Source organism: Schistocerca serialis, chromosome 2, assembly GCF_023864345.2.
Source record: "Schistocerca serialis cubense isolate TAMUIC-IGC-003099 chromosome 2, iqSchSeri2.2, whole genome shotgun sequence".
Classification (NCBI taxonomy): Eukaryota; Metazoa; Arthropoda; class Insecta; order Orthoptera; family Acrididae; genus Schistocerca; species Schistocerca serialis.
In genome coordinates, this window is record NC_064639.1 from 911,821,780 (window position 1) to 911,844,616 (window position 22,837).

General features: G+C 39.5%; 1 protein-coding gene across 2 annotated transcripts in view; it reads right to left on the reverse strand.

Moving 5' to 3' along the window:
* Positions 1 to 22,837, reverse strand: part of LOC126458271 (integrin beta-PS-like) — a 256,308-nt gene that overhangs the window by 165,093 nt on the left and 68,378 nt on the right. For both annotated transcript variants that reach the window (XM_050095198.1, XM_050095197.1), the window contains exons 5-6: positions 6,080 to 6,250; positions 5,652 to 5,747 (exon numbers count right to left, since the gene is read on the reverse strand). In XM_050095198.1, coding sequence (XP_049951155.1) covers positions 5,652 to 5,747; positions 6,080 to 6,250 — 267 coding nt within the window. The remainder of the gene's footprint in view (positions 1 to 5,651; positions 5,748 to 6,079; positions 6,251 to 22,837) is intronic.

The window sequence follows — 22,837 nt, forward strand, 5'->3', positions numbered from 1 at the left end:
GTTGGTTGCGAAAGTTTGAAATTTGTGTGTGTGTTTGTTATTGTTTCTATCAACGTACCAATGCTTTTGTTTGGTAAGTTACAGAATCTTTGTTTTCAGAAATATTTTTCCCACGTGGAATGTTTCCCTCTATATATGAGTCTGTAGCACTATGCTTTGCTCAACATGCAGTTGAGGCTCTTCTCCTACCTCAGGTAACACGTCAAACTGACTGCTAGCTGGAATCTGAAATATGACTGTTGATGCTTTCTTGTTATGTCTGTGTCTTCCAGTTCACATTGTGTCTTTCCCATGTCAACTTATCTAATTCATAATACACTATTTCTAATTCTGCCTGAAGGGCAGTCTTGACTACATAATCTTCTACTCCTTGCAACAGCCTCATCTCACAGTTTTTTGATTTCCCTACTGCATCCCCCCCAGTGAAACACCGACCTACAATCCTGACATGTTATGGCAACATCCACATTTGTCAAACCTGATGCTGCTCTTATAGTGTACTAAAAGCACTACAGCACATTGAAACTGTACTAAAATAATAATTAGTCAAAATTTATCTTTAGTTGAGTTGTGCAGCTAACTTCCAGGGTAAAATTGTTCAAAATCAGCAAACTCTTTGGTCTTAGAGGAGACTACTGTAATGGTTATGTTTTCAGGCCAAAAGAATTTTTTTGAAAATTTTAGAAATATTGTGCACTAAGTCATCAAGGGACCATGCACACCTTAGTTGCTGGGGAGTCATGAACCAAGGCAGGAATGGGCAGCTCCAGCAACATGCAAGCAGTCTGTCACTGGCGGAGAGATATCAAGAGAGTTTCAAATAGCCCATTCTAAAGTACCTATGGAGTACTTATAATGTTAAATTTAATACTGACAGAAAGAAGGTAAAGGTAGATCCTAATCTATAATTGTGCATATGAAATAAAAGTTATTTTCTAAACCAAAAAAGGTTAAATATATGAAAGAAGAAAAGGCCAGAAAACTGATGAACAAGAGTGACACTTGACAGGCAAAGGCTTGGAGGAAACATAACTTCCTAACATTGGGAAAAACATATTAACTTCAGGGACTTGCTGGGACATTATCTAATAATGATCATTAATGGTGAAATGCCTTTTCAACATACTCTCATGGGGCCACAGCAGAAGCGTCCACGTCGCAGCCCTGGGAGGACTACTTGTAGTCCTGCTGATTCTGCTACCACCAAGCCATTACAAGGAAGAACAAAATGCATGACGACTCTCATCATCGGTCCTTCTTAAAAACACGTTTGACTATCATCTCCATAAATGTGGAGGGATTATCACCTGCCAAACAGGATACACTGGCTGATTTGTGCAGATCGAATGAATGTCATGTCCTATGCCTACAGGAAACGCACCGAGGCCCAAACAGCAATAGACCTAAAATTGCGGGCATGAAACCGGCAATCGAATGGCCTGACGATCAATACAGAAGTGCAATTTTCATACGAGAGGGAGTAGCCTACGATGGGTTTCAACTTTCAGACAAAAACAACATTGAACTTCTCAGAGTTGAGACTAATCATATGACAATAACATCAATATATAAACCTCCAAATACGCCATTCGAATATGACCTGCCGCACAATATTCCCCTTCCCACGGGCAGTATTGTAATGGGAGACTTCAATAGTCACCATACACGCTGGGGATACAATGAATCTAATGAAGACAGACTCAAGGTGGAGACATGGGCAGATGCTGAATCACTCTGTCTCATACACGACGCCAAACTCCCCCCATCTTTTAACAGCGGCAGGTGGCAAAGGGGATACAACCCTGACCTCGTCTTCATCAGCCAGAACTTGGTAACTGAGTGCGTGAAAGATATCCTGGGTCCTATTCCACACTCCCAACATAGACCCATCAAACTCACAGTTACTTCAGCAGTGGTGCCAGTGCAGATTCCATTTCGACGAAGATTTAATTTCAAGAGGGCAAACTGGGAAGGTTTTGCAATTGGAATCGACAAAAAGCTGCAAACTCTAGAACCAACACCCAGCAACTACGATAAGTTCATAGAAATCATCCAGAATGTATCAAGAAAGTCTGTCCCTAGGGGCTGCAGAACGGAGTTTGTACCGGGCCTAACGAAAGACAGCCGGCAACTATACAATGCATATAAGGAAAAGTATTAGGAGAACCCATTCTCTGAAGAAACTCTTGAACTTGCAAATGCACTTACAGACCAGCTAATCGAGAAGCGCCGAGAAGAATGGCAACATCTAATTGAAAGTGTAGACATGAAACATTCTAGCCGGATTGCCTGGAAGACAATTAAGAAGCTAAATAATGACCCTAAGCAGCAAACGGAAGTACCAAGAGTAACAGCCAACCAAATAGCGCACCAACTCGTTCTTAATGGGAAAATGAAGACTCCAGCGAAAACCATCCCAATAAGAAGTGGCGAAAGTGACACGAACTACTACAGCCGTCCATTTACCATTGAAGAGCTGGAGTCTGCACTTAAATCTCTGAAACCTGGCAAAGCAGCAGGGCTAGACGACCTTAGGAATGAACAGATCCTTAAATTTGGCGAGTACACGAAAAACTGGCTGCTCCTACTTTTCAATACCTGTATCTGGCTAAACAACATCCCGAAAATCTGGAGAAAGGGCAAGGTCATAGCCATTCCAAAACCCGGCAAACCATTGGTTGAGCCAAAAAATTTCAGATCGGTAACATTACTTTGCTGCTTGTACAAGGTGTTCGAGCGCATGCTGCTGAATCGACTTGTGCCTAATATTGATCATCAGATAATTCCCGAACAGGCGAGGTTTCGCCCTGGGAAAACTTGCACTGGACAGGTCTTGAATCTTACCCAGTTTATAGAGCATGGGTACGAGAACCGTCTAATTACTGGAGCCATACTTGTCGACCTCTCATCCGCATTCGACACTGTAAATCACAAACTGCTGCTCACTAAAATATACACTATGACTAATGATTTCAGGCTGATACAAATTATATCAATTCTTCTCAGCAAAAGACGGTTCATCGTAAACCTAGGAGGGAAACGAAGCCGATGGCGTATACAGAAAAATGGACTATCCCAAGGCAGTGTCCTCGCACCCACTCTTTTCAACATATATGTGAATGATCAACCAGTTGCACCATGGACTAGGAGCTTTGCTTACGCGGATGATCTTGCAATAGAAATTAGCCTTACGAATACCCTCAACGGTCTAACGCCATACTACGAAGCCAACTGCCAACACCCGAACGCAGCAAAAACATTATCCTGCCTATTCCATCTTCGAAAACGAGACGCCAAACATACCCTACACATCATGTGGAACAACCAACGGATTGCGTTCAGCAGCACTCCTTGTTATTTAGGCACCACCATTGATCGCACACTTACTTACAGACATCATGTAGACAAGGTCAGGGGCAAACCATCAACAAGAAACAACCTTCTGAGTAAGCTCATCTCCACAAAATGGGGTGCCGACCCACATACTTTACGTACGTTGGCACTTGCACTCTGCTACTTGGTTGCTGAATACGCTGCCCCAGTTTGGGAAAGATCAGCGCATGCGAAACGAGTGGATCCTCTGCTGAACGATGCCTGTCACATAATCACGGGATGCCTAAGACCCACCCCTGCTAGCCAACTTTATTTGCTTAGTGGCATAGTTCCACCCAACATCAGATGAGCTATAGCAAGCGAAGCAGAGTGCCTCAAGCAGCTGGCGACCAGTGCCATCCTCTCTTCGGACAAAACCCTCCACACACACGTCTAAAATCAAGACGGAGTTTCCTCACCTCAGTTCAACCGATCAAAACCTCAAAACAAAAGGCCAGATTGTCAAAATGGAAAGCAACACTGCCTACAGGAGACCAGGCACCTCTAATCTCACCCAACGAACAATTGGCCTCTGGAAATGAACTAAAATGGCCATTGTGAAGAACCCTCAACCGCCTACGAACTGGGGTGGGCAGATGCAACGTAAACATGTGTAAATGGGGATACCGAGACGGGATGGACACATGCCAGTGCAGACAGACCCAAACAATGGACCACCTCCTGGAATGCAGCAACATGGGGGAAGTGTGCAGGAAAGAAGATCTGGCAAACGCTACGGCAGTGGCAGTTAAATGCGCTGAATTTTGGCGCGACGTGATATGATATATATACTATGTTTGTCTTTATATTGTAATGTGACTCCCCATTTTGGGTTTGTTTTACTTATACATATATGTATTGTATTTGTATTTGTGTGTATATTTAATATGTGGGTTGTCTATGGCTTGGACACGATTAAATATATAAATAAATAACATAATCTCTCTCTCTCTCTCTCTCTCTCTCTCTCTCTCTCTCTCTCTCTCTCTCTCTCTCTCTCTCTCTTCTCTCACTCCAGTGAATGGTATGTTGCACAATATCTATAGTACTGACGAATTATAAAAATATATATTAGTTTGAATAATAAGTTCAGACTTGTATGCTCTTTGGGAGTGTTGTCTCACTGTTTGAACATGGAATCTGGTGCAGAATGACAGCATTTCTGCAAGGCAAGACAACCATAGCTGTGGTACTTGCTGATTTGGACAGTTCATTCCATGCAGCTTCATTCCAGCTTGGAGATGCATTATGTGCCATAGAGCAATGAATACCTTGCAAATTTGCATAATGTCATGGGAACCAGAGAAGTTGAACTGACATTCAGATTTGAGAGCTCTGTCATTCATGTCATGCACATGTGTTAGCATGAATTGTTACAAAGTGTTTCCTGGTTGTAAGCAAAAGTGAATATATGAGGTCTGGAGACAGGTCAAGATCACTGAGTAGTGCTCTAGAACTGAGAAAACATTTCAGTTATCAGTGTAGAAGAAGATGCAGAGGTATCAAAGTCTGCAACAATGAAGAAATATGCATGATTATTCCAATTATCAAAATAAAGAGATTGATGGTCAGATTTAATAATTAACAGTGAGCACGCCATTTTATCTAAGTACATTCATACTTAACACAAGGGAACATTTCAAAAACACACACACACACACACACACACACACACACACATCGTAATCCAATTAGTTGATAAAAGAATGAAAAAATGTAGACTTCAGTGTTCAAACATTTTAGTTAAAGTGTATTTGGCCATTATAGGTAGAAATGAAAGGAACAAGAAAGGAAGAATGAAACAAGCAAATAATCTCACTAAATACAGGTCCAGAAACCAATGATTTCCCTGTTACAACATATTCACAAGTATAATCATGTCAATGTTACAACACTGTTAGCGTCTGTTGGGTTCCTGGATCTATGCTTATTAGGATTACTTGCTTGTTTCATTGCCATTTACTTCCCCATTTTATTTGTATCTAAAATAGAGAGAGAGAGTGTGTGTGTGTGTGTGTGTGTGTGTGTGTGTGTGTGTGTGTGTGTGTGTTTGAGTGTGTGTGTGTGTGTGTGTGTGTGTGTGTGTGTGTGTGTGTGTGTGTGTGTGTTTTATTATTTCCTGTTGCACAGTTGTGATCATGGTACTGATAAAGAAGATATCTTTCACTATTAATCCACATGTAGTTAAATTTGTAATCTTTCTTTCTTCATTAAAGCCACTTTTGTATAGAAATTAGCTGTATATTTACATTAAAAGATGTTTATGCTGCAAACTATACCTGGCCTACAGATGGATAGTCGAAGACCAGACTATGTGTGTATTCTCCATTCTCCATATAGCAGCGACCATCATGTGGCTCCACAATGCCAGCTAACTGAAATAAATTAATTTAATTTATCAACCAACCATCCTAATTTAAGGACTTGTTAAAGGAATGAAAGAATGTGAGGTTTAATATTAAAATGTTCTGTTTAGAATGCAATTAATTTCCAGGTAGTATGATATTTTCCCTGAAAAGAATTCTCCTTAAGAAAGCAATATACAGATTATGAAAAGATACCAAACTGTAAAAATATGTATAAGTTTTCAATTTTTTTCTTTATAGAGTGATACTGCATTATTATTGAGTGTATATATTATAACTATTTTCACATGAACTAAGTATCTTTCAGTATGATTAATGCTTCAGAAGGCGGAACTGCTTACCTTTCCATCACCAGCAAAATGGAAAGGAGCATCAGATGAATATACAAGAAGATGTCGGGCTTTCTCACGCCATCCAATTTCCTTTGTACACACCATGGCCTGCATAATGGCATCAAATCCTCCTTCTGGGCTGTCCAGGTTCCCTGAGACTTTTGCATTTCCCACTTCTATCTAAATAATTCAGTATTCAAAACAGAACAATGTTTGTATGGTTGTACTAATGCAATAATGGAAAATTTACCAATTAATGAAAGAAAAACATTCATTTATCTATGGCAGAGGTATTGAATAGTGCATAAACACACAATTATTTGCAAAACCTACAAATGCTCCTATATCTACTCAGTTTAGCCCCATCAGAAGCATAAGGGAAGTACCGTAGTGTGTGTGTGTGTGTGTGTGTGTGTGTGTGTGTGTGTGTGTGTGTGTGTGGAGAGAGAGAGAGAGAGAGAGAGAGGGGGGGGTGGGGGGGAAGAGAGAGAAACTTAATGTTTTATCTGTATGGTAAATGGTTGTGTTTCTTTTTGCCATTGCTTTGGACAGCTGTTGTGTTATAGATATGTAATGTAATCTACTTAGACAAGAAACATTACAAAAGATGAATCTCAAGTATAGCAAGCAAGTCAAAATTGTCTCTTACATAAACAATACAGTGACTTATTTGCATTATATTTTGCATTTGTCAATACACATAAGCAACCTGAGTACTTCATACATACAAATACTCAGGATACCCGATGTACTTGGAGAACCAGACCACTTTATACACAGATATTTTTCCCAAATTACAAAAATATTTGCTTCTTTTCTTTTATCAGTAAACAAATCTTAAATGTATTATATACATTCTACTGCAGAAGCATTAAGATAGAAAATGTGGTGTCATCCAAAGAGTGAGGTGCCAAAGCAAGGTTGGTGCCTCATGATACAATTGTAAGAAAAGATAGTTGCTGCAAGTCACATTGATCAATAAACTACACCCACAAATTTCACTACACTGCCACACTGGATCTTCTACTTACAGCCTAGTACAATACCACTCAGCCTCAGTTTGTAATTTCGAATAAGACGACAGCACATCTTCTAGCAGGCTAGCTGTGTGATTTATGCATTATGCAGAACACTATAAAAAGTTATTGTTACACATAGTGAGAGACATGTATTTTGCCTGTATAAGTGGTATGTTTATGTTAAGAGACAGTTATGAATACTCATGATGTTCCTGTGACAGTGGATTGAACAAAGTTAAGTAATTCATCTTATCTATGTTGTAATAAACTGATATAATATTTTATGCTTTATAGTATCCAGTTGGTCTCCTCCCAAAGAATAGTAAAGAACCCACAATTGTAGCAACAATTGTGAGACTCTATGTATTTCTGTTGTTCAGAGAGCACAATATGCTCAGTCTAAAATTAATGCTAGAGTTCAGAGCTAAGACAAACAGTAAACATAGAGGTGGAAACTTTCAGACTTGTGGTACACAGACATATACTACAGAATACTGTGAGGAAGACAAGTCCTTAGTGCTTTTCAAGGCTGCCCTTGTCAAGATGCAGAATTTTCCATTGTGGAAAGCAAATTCATATTCAAACAATGTATTTACAAGGAATGCCAGACTTGAGCAACAATTGAGTCCATGAGGGTGCACAACCACAGCATAGCTATCAAAAAGTGCATTCTGTATTGGTGAGGCCATTAAAGCGAGCACAAACAAAGGCTTTCACTTTTGCATCACAGTACTCTTCTGCTGCAGCACACAGACAGGAGAACAAACTTTTTTTTCAATTAGGAGTGGCTCAAAGACCAAATAAATTGCAATTAGATACTTGTGCATCTGTGTGTATAACAGGTTGGTAGCCCACAGCTTCAGGAGCCTATTTCCATTTTGTCTGCATACAACAAACACAAAATTCCAGTACCTGATATGCACATTTTGCCAGCTATTTTTCATGGAGTTGCGAAATGTGTATCATTTCATGTTCTCAGTTCTAGAAACAGATACAGGAAGGGCTAAAGGTTTTGAAGTGCATTTTACTGTTAAAGACAATGCACAACCATTATTTTTTCATGCAAGGTGTGTCCCTCATGCAAAACATGAGCAGGTTGCTCAGTAACTGCAAAAATGGAAAGACAGTGGTGTTAACTAACCCATTTCTGCATCAATGGGCAGTGCCCTTGGTAATTCTCAAAAAGCCATCAGGAGGTTTACATCTGTGTGCTCACTTTTAAGACAACAGTAAATGCATAAACCATCACGAATCTTTTCCTCTCCCATGGCCAGAGGAATTAATGGATAGACTGGAACAGGATAAATTCTTTTCCAAGACTGTTTTACATGAGGCCTTCTTTCAGTTACCATTGGGTGAACAGTTCATGCAATATTTTGTGATAAACACTCACCTACGTTCACTGCAGTTTCAATGACTACTGCTCAGAAATGCTTCAGCACCTACTATTTTTCAACAGCTCCTGGAATAATGAACAGGAAAAGTTGCTTCCTGTACAAAATATTTGTACATTGTTGATATGGGTCACAAAACAGCTAAACATTCAGCAAATGTAGACTGCTTGTTTCAGGTTCTTCCTGCAGCTAGCTTAAACAAAGAAAAGTACTCCTTCTTCCAAGAAGAACTTGACTATTTAGGACATGTAATAAATGCAGAGGGAATTTGTCCTGTTATTTCACATTTGTCTTCAATCAGAGACCTGCCAGCACCCTGTATTATTAAAGTGATACAAGATGTCATGGGGAAGCTTAATCAATATACCAAAGTCATTTAAAAATGCTGCGCAAGTTGCTGCCATGCTGAACTGGCTGTGCTGGGAAAACATTCCTTTTTTGTGGTCCTAAGAATGTCAGGACACATTTCAGCACTTAAAAGACATGTTATTAAGTCAGTATTTGATACTTTTTCATCCAGCTAAGCCTGTTGCATTAGCTGTGGATGTATCTTCTTATGGAATTGGAGCTGTGCTCTCCCACAGAATCAATTCTTCTGAATGGCCCATTCCTTTTGCCTTGTAAACTCTTAACACAGTGCACTCTGGTTATAGAAAACTTGTAAAAGATGTGCTCATCATTATCTAAGACAGGCCCCAAAGACTGGTACTCTTCCACTCCACTCCACCACAATTTACCCTCCTGGGGAAGTTTCTTCATTGGTGGGACAAAGAATAGTGCTGTTCATCAAGACTACAAAACAGACATCACCAGTTTCACCACCTCATACTCTGAAAAATGATCCCTAACCCATACTATGGAATGCCAATGGAAAGTGTAGTGCAGTTACCTAGTTTGATGTCTGAAGAGGAACAGAAAAAAAGGAAACTTAAGGCTAACAAGATCATACAGCCAATTAATCAAAGGATTCAGAGATAACTGCTCCTTTCTGTAGCATGAGAATGGTTTCTACTTAACATAAAGTACAACACTAAAAGATATTCACACAATCAATGCCATATATTTTAAAAAATGTCTTTCCCTAAAAAACTCGTTCAAGCACAGCTTTCTACTCCCCAAGAAGATAGAAACCATCCCCAGGTGTGGTTAGAAAAGAACAGAAAAAAAAATTCCTCTACAAAACTCAACATCTTGCTGCACAAAACTAAAAAAAAATTCTTAAATTTACTTTCTTTCCCCTATAATCCAAAGAAAAATTCATACTCTTCAAATCATTGGTAGGTTAGGTACAGTATTTATCATTTCAGTATCATTGGACTAGATATTGTGGCTACTAGAGTCCTGCATGACCGAGTACAAAGTACAAGATGGGGCAAGCACACCCTAACTGGATAGGCTGCCCGCACTAGTTCTCGTGACCAAGCATAGAAGCCGTGACTGAATACGTAGCACCTAACTTCAAACACATTACGCGTGTCATTATCCATGTGGGACTGCAGCCAGTATGGGCTTCTCATTTGTGGTGTGTGTGTGTGTCTCTCTGTAATCAAGCAACGCGAGGAAGCCAGTGCAGTAAGACGTAAGATTGAAACCAATGTTTACACGTTGAAGAAACGGGAAGGTCTAAAAAGCCAAGTATGGACTACATTTCTGTTAGTTGTAGACGAAAACAGTGCGTATACTGGGTACGTATCGTGCATAAACTGCTCCACATTAGTGTGTTTCCAGTCGGAAACCACTCATTTAAAGAAACATTGTTGCAAGAAACCTCACAAAGATGCAGCTCCTTCAGGGATACCGGCAGTAATAAAAATAGTATTACAGCAAAGTGTGTTGCAATGTGTGCTAACGATATCAGACCTTTTAATGCTGATTCCGGTGAAGGTTTCAGAGAACTAGGCAAAGAATTAATACATCTAGGTGCGCATTATGGAGAAGATAATGTGGCAGAAGTCAGCCAGTTAAATCAGGAATGCGCTAGTGATTTACTGATCAACAATAACTATAAACTTGTTTCATTCAGTCTTATTGCTAACCATAGTAATAACACTTCTGGTAATTCACACTATCAAGCCTGCAATATTACAACAGACATTTCACAAAGTAAGTGAGACCTTAGAAGCCCCTCACACAAGGATAACAAGAACAAAACCTTCAACACCATGGAAAATGTCTCTTGTCCCAGAGCTGTTACTCAAACTCACACATAAAACACACACTACTTCTCACCAGTTGGGTAAAAACCCTTTCAGAAAAATTTACAAATAAATCAACCAGTTCACTGCCTAACCTGACATTGTACATTAAGCTTTCCTATGAACCTCGGCATCAATGTACACAATACAATAAGTATACATTAAATACTGGCCCTTTGCTGAGGCATACTCTAACAAAATACTTCCTCACTATTCAACCATTGGGATAGCAACTTCAGAATATCCCTTCATTATCATGAACTGTGCCTCTGTACCTCGATATAGAATCACATTTAAGTAACGATAACCTTTTTACGAGACAGACTGTAACACTTTACCCAAGGGCCCAGTAAGTTGTTAGAAGCTTTGCAATATATTTCTTATACCCCAAATTCAGTTACAAATGGCCTCAAATCTTGAATGTTTATACATCCCTTTATCTTTACCCATCCCTGCATCAGTCAATACTATTGAATTCGGGTGTGGCATTTTAGTTACTAGAAATGGTCCCTCACACAATGGATACAATTTGCTTATAGCTTTCTGACCCATGCCTGGAATTCTTTGAACTGTTTGGTAGTGAATTGTGTTCCTCTAAATCACTGCAGTAAAGTTCCTCTAGTCCAGGTCAAATGTTACTTTGTAAACTGTCACATGAAATATTTGTATCACATGTGGCACTGTTTGTGAAATATCCTCGGTGCCATTGCTGACATGGTGAGGAAATGCGGCAAACAATGGCAACATTATCAGGTACCCAAATGGTGCAGCAGATTTGCACAAAACCATGACACGGTTCAGTAGATGGGATCACCACTGTAAGAAATGCAATACCAGCAGAAGTTCACAAGTAATAAATAGTACATGGAATGTGGTAGACAAATCCTTACCTTATTTGCTGGACAGAATTACTTCATGGTCTACACCAATCAAAGGTTTGACACATACTAAACCATCACAGATTTTATTGTTCACTCTACACACAGGGCAGTGATGTTTCATTTGTCAGTCAGAGGTGATGTATAGTCACTATGTTGCCACAAACTGATAAAGAATGTGAAACAATACATCATGTATCAAGATGAGAATGACTTATGATGGATGCCCCATGCACTCTACAATTTTTACTATTCTGACTATTCTGTCTTAGCAAAACTGAATCATAATAATGTGTAATTTTTAATTTCTTGTGTATATATTTTGACCATTTGCTGAACTCTTCAATTTGAATTCCCATAGTGTGTTTTTACAAGTGTCTAGATAGCAGGAATTTTCTTCTGCATAGGATCATGTGTTGACTTACATTAATAATTTTGAGAGAATATTTGTTTAAAATGTATTTCAATCTTTAAACTATACATTGTATGTTTTACTTTAATAGACTAGTAATGTTACCAGAAAGTAATTTAATGATGTTTCTTTAGCTGATATTTTACTGATGCAAGTGGGACTGAAAATACCAATTAAAAATAGGAGAGAAACAAACTGACTGTAAGTGCTGTTATGAACTACTACCATGGACATAAAAACTAAGTGAAAGTGAGGTGAGATGAGATGAGGTCAAATTTGAATGTGACAACAAACACTAAATGAAAGGAACAATCATCACAATGCTAAAATGAGGACAATGAAGTATGTAATGCACACAGAAAATAATGATGAACTGCTTGTAGTTTTTAGAAGAAAAACTTAATTTTTTAATGATCAAACACTTATAAAATACACTGAAGTGCAGTGTGTTGAAGGAATCCATTTATTTTACTTATTTTGCTAGAAACTTTCCACTAGATGATTTTATATTTTTTCCTGTCTGATTTAATGTGTAGATTTGGTGAACCATTGTAAATTTTCATGAGATTTGGTGCCTCTCTCATTTTTTTCATAAAAGACAGCTTGTAGGACTGTTTGGAAATTTACTGTAACATTCTGTGTATCATCATATGAGAGTGTAGATATTATGAAAACACCTGAAATATGAACTACTACCAAAAAGGTCCCAGAATGTATATGTAGCTGGTGAATCTAGCTAGTATGATGAAATGCCACCAGGTGGTACCTCATACATCCTTTGAAAGTTAGTGGTTCAAGAGACTTTGTGCTGGGTGGCGACATTTAGTTTTTATGTACAGTTCCCCATTCTTGTTTATGATGCATCTTCTGAAATTAATGATGGCAGGTGTCTGGAAACAATGTGTGTGCATAAATCTTTGTTTCAGATGCAGAAAAACTACTACACGTACACATGATATGTTGATGTAGGTTTGTGGGGAAGACACCTTAGGTCACAGTCAAACTTACAACTGTTTCAATTATTCGCAAGAGGGCAGAACATTGTTTGAAAATGATTGCCATTCATGAGAGCTGTCAATAAGAATTGGCCCTTAAAATGTAACTGTTGGTCAGAACATGGTGATGGAAGATAGTAGGATACCATTCAGGATGCATGCAAAGATGTGGGGCTGTCTTATGGGATGTGTCAGAGGATTTTGTCCAACAAAAGTGGTGTACAGACAAATGGTTCCTCTCTCATGACAATGGAAGGTCACCCACTGCACTGATCACCCAGGAGTTCCTGGTTAAAAACAAAATGACATTTAATTGTACAGTTTTAGCCATGCAAAACCCAACTCACACTATTCTCACATAAAACAATGGAAACTTTGGATCCAGCAAGTCAGGTAGGTGCAGTATGTCTTGATTTCCACAAAACTTTTGATTCAGCACCACATGTATGCTTACCGTCAGAGATACAATCATATGAAGTATCATGTGAAATTTGTGACTGCATTGAGGATTTTTGGTAGGAAGGATACAGCATATTATCTTGGATGGAAAGCCACTGTCAAATATAGAAATAACTTTAAGTATGTCCCAGTGAAGTGTGTTGGGACCCTTGCTGTTCTTGTTGTACATTAATGACCATGTGGATAATATCAATACAAAAATCAGACTATTTTCAGATGACACATTTATCTATAGTGAAGTACTGTCTGAATAAATATTCAGTCAGATATTGATAAGATTTCAAAGTGGTGCAAAAATTGGCAATTTGCTTTGAATGATCAGAAATGTAAAATTGAGCACTTCACAAAACAAAGAAAAATGTAGTACCCTGTGACTATATCACCACCTGCTGAGCTTATTTGAGTCTGTAAGAACTTTCTGAGTCATTAAAGCCTCTGATAAAAATCTCCAGCAGTGGAGGATAAAAGGTTAAGCACAGAATTATGCCTTGGGCCATGGCCTTATGCCCATAAATCAAATATCAGCAGTATCACAAAATGACAATTGTTCCTCATCCGTGAAATTCAACCAACTTAGAACCAAGTGACTTTTTTTTATTTCCCACAATGAAATTCAAGTTAAAAATCCAAAGATTTCACATGTTTAAGGAGATTCATACACAACTGCAATTGGTACTAAAGAGGCTTATGAAAAATGTATTCCAAGGAGCTATCAGTTCATGGAAAAGCCCCAGGGAGCAGTGCATACAGCCCCAAGAGGACTACTCTGAAGGTGGTGGTGATAAATAACATCAAGCTGTTAAGTGTAATTTATTTATTGATATATTCTGGGAACTTTGGTTAGTACCTCTTATTAGTAAGAAATCTTGTGATGTACGATAATCTATCCGCAGCATATTTGCAAATTGTGTCAACAATGCCCTTCATCGCTGGGTCATTTTGAGATGCCTCTTGATTATAAAAAATAAATTATTAGACTACATCTACAAAGAATGACGAGAGGCTACATGTTATATTGGTACTTAAGACAATAATGTGGAGAAATGCTGTTGGATAATGTAGAGAGAGGTCATTTGTTTGGAATATGTGCTATGGTGATATGAATGTGACATGGGAGCTGTTATCACAGCACTTGTGTAACTGAGGAATTGTATGGTTAGGTTGATGACTGTGGAGATTATGAGGTTATAGTTTATGATAATGGAAGCAGTCTGAGTTAATGATGATGAGTTTTGAAGCAAGTAGTTGTATTGATGATGTCAGGAAGTAATAGTAATGTTGATGATGTTGATTATTTTAGACTGATGACAGTTAGGGATTTTATGTGTTCTGAATTGTAATATTTCATGTTCATTGTGTCAGCTTGATGTATGTTTTGAGCAGAATGAGAACTAATTTTGTGCTGTTATTTGCAGTAGTTGGTTTATTAATGGTGTGATGATTTGATGATGTGGTAGTTGTGTGTCTGATGGTTTTGAAGTAAATGGAATTTCTGTTAATAGCTTTTGAATGACAGCTTTTTTAAATGTAAAATCTAAATGAAGCTAGATTTTTGAAAGCAATTTTTCAATTTTATTGCAACAGTGTATTTTTTTATTTAACTAATTCACTTTAAACTGTTTCTGCACACTCAATTTATGTAAAAACAAATTTTACTTGCTACATTTAGCTCAACTTCAAACCATATTGACAATAATAAAGATTATTAGACTGAAAACATTTCATTTTGACTTCATTCATTTATCTACCTTCATGCACAGTTTGAACTGAATAATGCTTTAAAATATGGAAGTGGAACACTTCAAAACCTAGCCCAAATAGAAACTGAGCAACAATTCCCCCCCCCCCCCCCCCCCCAAAAAAAAAAACAACTGCAATTCTGCGCACGGTCTTCTGATATGTATTTCTTACAGTGCTTTCCAAGCTGTAATGCTAATCAAATGCTATATGAGTACTGGCATTTTCTGCCAACCACTAAAAAGCCCCAAGATAGTTTCATTACACAAGACAGGTGACAAATATGAGCTCAACATCTATCAAACCATGTCACTCTTACCAGCTGCATCTGTAAAAATTATATACTGCTTGTGAACTGCTGAGAAACAACTGACACTTGCTAAGGAACAACTGCCAATTGCTCCAGAAACTGACAATTGCTACATAACATCTGACCAATGACAGTAAAAGGAAATGTATAGAGGGCAGGATGTGTTAACTACAGAGAACCATGTGCATGAACGCTCTGTATGCATTTGGCACTTCATGCAGTATGCTTTGATGTAGGTTGTTGTGGAACCAATTAGTCTGACATTCTGTGTGGTATGGCAATATGTCTGCAAGACATCAATTGCATGCCTATGAACGTGGGCAGGCATATGGAAAGATCAAAGCCAGTCAAAGAGTCATTGTTGTGCTCACAATAGTGAGTGTACCAAAAAGTGTCATCTGAATTTTAAAACATAGGCAACTGAAGGTTTAAATGATACATGAAAGCATGCCAGTGGTCATAGAAGAACCTCCATAACACAAAAGGATTGATACATAGCCCTAGTGGTGAAAAGGAACAGACTTCTCACTCTTAGACAAATTCCTGCAGATCTTGCAGCCATTACCAGTACATGTGTCTCTGTCAGAATCATTTCACAGTGATTAAATCAGGCTGGTTTGTATGCTGAGAAGCCTGTTAAATGCATCTCTCTTCAACAGTGCCATTATCAAGAAAGAGTTCATTGGTGCAGGGATTGTGTTGGTTTGGGGTCAGCGACAGTGGTCCAGAGCGATGTTCTCCAACGATTCCTGCTTCACTGTGGCAAGTGATTCTGGCCACCAGTTAACATGAAGAGAAAGGGGAACATGTTACAAATCACTGAATGTTCATGAATGTCATTAGTATGACCTAGACATAAGGGTGTGGCCAGGCATAATTCACAATGGCCGAACACGATTGCATATCTTTGGATGTTGTATCATTACAGCATAGTGCTATTGCAGGAAGACTATTCTGTTTCGTGTCCATCTGTTTTTAGGTGCAGTAGATCCTGACTTTCAGTTTATGGGCAACAATGCCCACCCATACCAGACAGTTGAAGTATCGGACATAATGGCAAATGAAGATGCTGAACTTACGGAACGGCCTACATACTTCCTGGACTTAAACCCTACAGAACATGCCTGGGATGCTTTTGGCAGATGTTTTTCTCAATGAACACCCCCTCCCTGAATCATTCCAGAATTGAAAACTGCCTTGAGAGAGAAGGGAACAATATCCATCAAGGACTCCTCCCACAGTTTGGTAGCCAGCATAACCCACAGGTGCAAAATGTGCATTGGTGCCCAAGGAGGGTATATCCCTTACTAAGAATCCATTATCAACCTTTATTATGGGAGTCTGACCTGTGTCAAACATGAATGTTATTTAGTGTGTCATCCTGCTCTCGCATGGGGTGTAATCTGTACCATTTTTCATTATAAAAATATCACTCCACCTTTATTACATATGTATTGTGTTTCATGTCATCCATCTTTGCCTTTGAATACTCCTGTCCAATGATATCTCAGTTCCTTAGCAACTGTCAAGCAATGTATATACCACACATAAAAGAAAGGTTTTGCATCAGCGCGGTTCCCACAACTCCTGAAAATAGGTGCTGACTGTGGATACTGTATCACAAACACAGTCCCTTTGATTGTTCAGAGATGTCACTCAGCCCACCCAAAGATGTAAACAACCATGCAGGAGCAGTGCCTGTTAGATGGAGGGGGTCTGACAGCCAGTCAGTTCCAGTCATTCCACCAGGAAGGACGTACACAGCTCATGTTTTTTGTTGTTCAACCATGCCTAGACGGTCACTAATGTGATTTGATTGCATCCACATTGTTACCTCGTGCCAGGAAGGGCTCTCAACAAGGGAAGTGTCCAGGCATCTTGGAGTGAACCAAAGCAATGTTGTTCAAACATGTAAGAGATGCAGAGAGACAGAATCTGTTGATGACATGGCTCTCTCATGCTGCCCAAGGACTTCTACTGCAGTGGATGACCACTACTTATGGATTAAGGCTCAGAGGAACCCTGAAAGCAATGCCACCATGTTGAATAATGCTTTTCGTGCAGCTACAGGACATCATGTTATGACTCAAACTGTGCGCAGTAGGCTGTATGATGTGCAACTTCACTCCCAATGTCCATGGCGAGGTCCATCTTTGCAACCACGACACCGTGCAGTGCGGTACAGATGGTCACAACAACACGCCGAATGGACCACTCAGGATTGGCATCACTTCCTCTTCACCAATGAGTGTTGCATATGTCTTCAATCAGACAATTGTCGGAGACATGTTTGGAGGTAGCCTGGTCAGGCTGAACACCTTAGACACACTGTCCAGCGAGTGCAGTAAGGTGGAGGTTCCCTGCTGTGTTGGGGTGGCATTATGTGAGGCCGACATATGCTGCTGTGGTCATGGAAGGCACCGTAATGGCTATACCATAAGTGAATCCTTCAACCAACAGTGCAACCATATCGGCAGCATATTTGCGAGGTATTCGTCTTCATGGATGACAATTCACACCCCCATTGCGCACATCTTGTGAATGACTTCCTTCAGGATAATGGCATCGCTTGACTAGAATGGGCACAATGTTCTCCAGACATTAACCCTATGGAACACGTCTGGGATAGATTGAAAAGGGCTGTTTATGGACGACATGACACACCAACCACTCTGAGGGATCTATGCCAAATCACCGTTGAGGAATGGGACAATCTGGACCAACAGTGCCTTGATGAACTTGTGGACAGTATGCCACAATGAATACAGGCATGCATCAACGCAAGAGCACATGCTACTGGGTATTTGAGGTACCGGTGTGTACAGCAACATGGACCACCACCTCTGAAGGTCTTACTGTATGGTAGTACAACATGCAATGTGTGGTTTTCATGAGCAATAAAAAGAGCGGAAATGACGTTTATGTTCATATCTATTCCAGTTTTCTGTACATGTTCTGGAACTCTTGGAACCGAGGTGAATCAAAACTTTTTTTGATGTGTTTAACTGAGTAATGCCCTTAGCTGAAAGTAACTCCATACTAAGAGAAGCGCAGCTTCACTTTTGGAAAACCAAATCTATTAAAGAGGCTCTCTATTCATTTACTAACCAGATAGTACATGCATTTAATGAAAAACAATATGCTATTGACTTTTTTGTTAATCTTAGGAAGGCATTTGAACTAGTCAGTCACACTCTGCTCCTACACAAAGTGGGTGCTTTTGTTGCAAGAAGAGTATGTTATGATGTCGTTTCAGTTATATCTAGCAAACAGAGGGCAGTTGATACAAATAACAACACATGATGGAAGAATAACTCATTTAGATAATACCTTCAGTTGTGATTATATTAAGCCTAGATCAATGTAAATAATCTAGTATGATTTAAAAACATGTATTGTAAATCACTATGACTTGTCCAATATCATATTGTATACATTGTACAACAAATGATCAAAAGCACCAATAAAAATGTAATGTAATATAATACTAGTTACCTCAGGAGTCCCACAGAGCTCAACCTTGGGGCTCCTCCTCTTTTCACTCTTCATTAATGACTTCCCAGAAAACCTACCATCAATAGTACCCTTGTTGTTCAAGAATGTCATGGACCTCTTCTATTATAACTTTTCTCCATGGCAGATAGAACTGACTTAGTTGAGAACAGTTTATTGTATTGGCTCTCTGATAAAATATAACTTAACATGGATAAAAGAGCACATATGATATTCTCCCTACTGAAGAACCACACAAAACATATAGAACCATTAGTCATAGGCACTAAAGTTATTGAACAGGTTAGTCAGACTAAATTCCTCATGCTGTGGATAACAAACTACAATGGAATATCTACAGAAATAAACTATTGTGCAAAATGAGTAGTTTCTGCTATGCCTTTAGAGTTCTCGATCAAAGGTGTGACTTGAGTACCATTAGAACTGTATGATTTGCTCTATTTGACTCAGTAATTTCATATGGCATTCCTTTCTAGGGTCAATACACATGAAAATATTTTTTTTGCAACAATGAATTGTCAAGATCATGACATGATTGCCACCACATGCACCTATCTAGCCAAGTGTTTGGATAAATTGCCTATCTGATTCATATACTTCTTAGAAAATGTTTCATATCTAACTATGAACTGATATCTCTTTGAGGCAAATAATGATGTGCATGGTCACTACACCTATGCCGGTGGTAACATTCTACACCCACCCCTTCAGCCTACAAATTGCAACATCCCTCCTATATAAAAGATACCGAACATTTCCTCCACTGATTCTCTACAGTTCCTGTTCCTTTACCACATGGTAACCTGCTCATCACTAATGATGCCACCTCCCCTTATATTAACATCCCCAATGCCCATGGCCTTACCACTATTGCACACTACTTTTTCAGACACCCATCAAATTCGAAACTTACAACCTCATTCCTAGCCACCATGACCAATTACTTCTCCTTTGTAGGCATCAGCTACAAATAAATCTGAGGTATTGCTATGAGCAACAGCATAGCACAATCCTAGGCCAACCTACTCATCTAGAGGAATCTTTCCTACCTCACCTGGTTCAGATTCATTGATGACATCTTCGTGACCTGAATTGAGGGTGAGGACATCCTATTCACAATCCTACACAACCTCAATACCTTCTCCCCTATTTGCTTCACTTTGTCCTACTCAACATAACAGGCCACCTTCCTCAATGTTGCCCTCCTCCTCAAAGATGGCTACACCAGTACCTCTGTCCATACCAAACCAACCAACCACCAGCAATACCTCCACTTCAACAGCTGCCACCAATTCCATACCAAGAAGCCCTTCCATACAGCCTAGCCACCCACTGCCATCACATCTGTAGTGATGAGTGACCACTCTTCAAATATACCTAGGGTCTCACTGAGGTCTTCATAAGTTGTAATTACCCTTCCAGCCTTGTACAAACACAGATCTCCCATGTCTTATGTTTCCAGGCACCACCACCTCTCCAAGTCCCACACTCCAGCCACAGAGAACCATTCTCCTCAGGACTCAGTATCACCCAGGACTGGAGCAACTATATCACAGTATCCATCAGCTTTTCAACTACTTCTTGCCATGCCCTGAAATGAGGAAAGTTCTGCCTAGTATCCTCCCTCCCCTTCCCCCTCCCCCCCCCCCTCCACACACACAGTGTTATACCACCACCCACCAACCCTACACAACATCCTACGCCATCCGTACAAAAAACCCCACTCCCAGCTCCTTGCCTCATCGCTCATATCCCTGTAATAGACCAAGATACAAGACTTGTCCCATACAGCCTCCCACCACCACCTACTCCAGTCTGGTCACAAGCATCATCCATCCCATTAAAGGCACGGCTACCTGTGAAACCAGTCAAGTGATCTACAAGCTAAGCTGCAGCCACTGTGCTGCATTCTACATGAACATGAAAACCAACAAGCTGTCTGTCCTCATGAATGTACACCAAAAAACTATGACCATGAAACAGCTGGACCACACAACTGCTGAGCATGCCACCCAACAAGATGTTCTCCATTTCAGTGACTGCTGCACAGGCAGAGTCATCTGGTCTTTCCCACCAAAACCAGATTTTCTGAACTGCACAGATGGGAACTCTCCCTGCAATATATCATACATTCCCATAATACCCTGGCCTCAACCTCCATCAGTCACTGTCCTTCCTTTCTCTTTCCAGAACTACACAGCCCTCTATTCCACCAACACACCCACAGTCTTTTGACTTCTCTCCTTTCCTGCTATCCGCCCCTACCCCCCACCCACCACCCTCTCTCTAACGTCACGACAGCAACTAGCTGCCCTACCCTCTCTTCACCTCATCCCTATGGGCAAATAATAAATCACTGTTTAATGAGGACAATAATGATTAAAAAATAAATTTAAAAAAAACCAATATAATACATACCAGTACCTGTGTTACGTGTGCGTATGTAGGCACACATTTGCAAGTTGCCAGAATATAAGTTAAATTTTAAAGATATTGTACACAGTCCTTTGTTTTAAAATAGAACCTCATTTTTTAGCAGCAGTGTCACGCCATCTTCTAAGTAGCATGTCATCAGCTGGAGTAGTTTCCACCTGTTGCCTGATATAATGCAATGCCACATCTAGTGTTGCCAAATCCTCAGTGTGAGTGATCACTGGTATACTTTCTTCACATAATTTCTCATCATAATTTTCTTCAGCAGGTCCACTAATCATTTCAACAGTTGCAAAATATCTCACTTCAAACTGTTCATCACTGTTCATAAATACTGAAACATCACTTATATTCACATTTTACATCCTGCAAGCTTTTTCACAGTTTTGCAATGGTAGGTCATCTTCATCTGTACTGTCAGTATCCATTTCAGCACATAAAGCCTTGCTCCATGACTTTTTTAGTGTATGTGCCTTTATGTCAAACTATGAATCAGCTATCCAGTAAACTACATCTTTCAACATAGTTTTCTTTTTTTTTTTTTTTTTTTCCCGAGAATTGTAAATTTTAGGGGGAAAGAACATTGCACAAATACTGTCACATTGTACTTCTTCTTCATCGGGGTGTGAAGCAATGATGTCAAGTGTTAAGACTGCTTTGGAAGGGAAGCACTACTTCTTTAGGTATCTTTTGTTCTCTAGAACAAAATCTTCAAAAAAACACTTCTTAAAAATATTTTTGTCCATCCAAGCAGATTTTTGATGGACATAAGTAGCAGGCAGTGCAGAAGTAGTAATATTTTCTAAAAAAAAAAAATGGTTCAAATGGCTTTGAGCACTATGGGACTTAACAGCTGAAGTCATCAGTCCCCTAGAACTTAGAACTACTTAAACCTAACTAACCTAAGGACACCACACACATCCATGCCCAAGGCAGGATTCAAACCTGCGACCGTAGTGGTCGCACAGTTCCAGACTGAAGCACCTAGAACCGCTCGGCCACCCCGGCCAGCAATATTTTCTAAACCTCTAGGCTTAGCAGACTTTCCTATTACCTGTAGCTTCAATTTGAAGTCCCCACTTGGATTCAATGCAGCAATAACTGTTAACCTCTCTTTATTTATTTTGTAGCCCAGGTCAACCTTTTGTTCTTTTGAGGCTGGAGTTTTAGATGGAAGCATTTCCAATTCAGCCCTGTTTCATCACAGTTCTACAATTGATCAGGAGTAAGACTTTCTTCATGTATAATTTTTCTTAACTTCTCACAAAATTGTGTAACAGTTTGAGAATCTGCAGAAAGTTTTCCACCACAAATTTCAAGTTGCCTTATACTGTACCACTTCTTCCACCTATCCAACCATCCTGAACTTGCACTAAAATCATTCTCACCTTCCTTTAACTCATTTATAGAAAAATGCAGCTT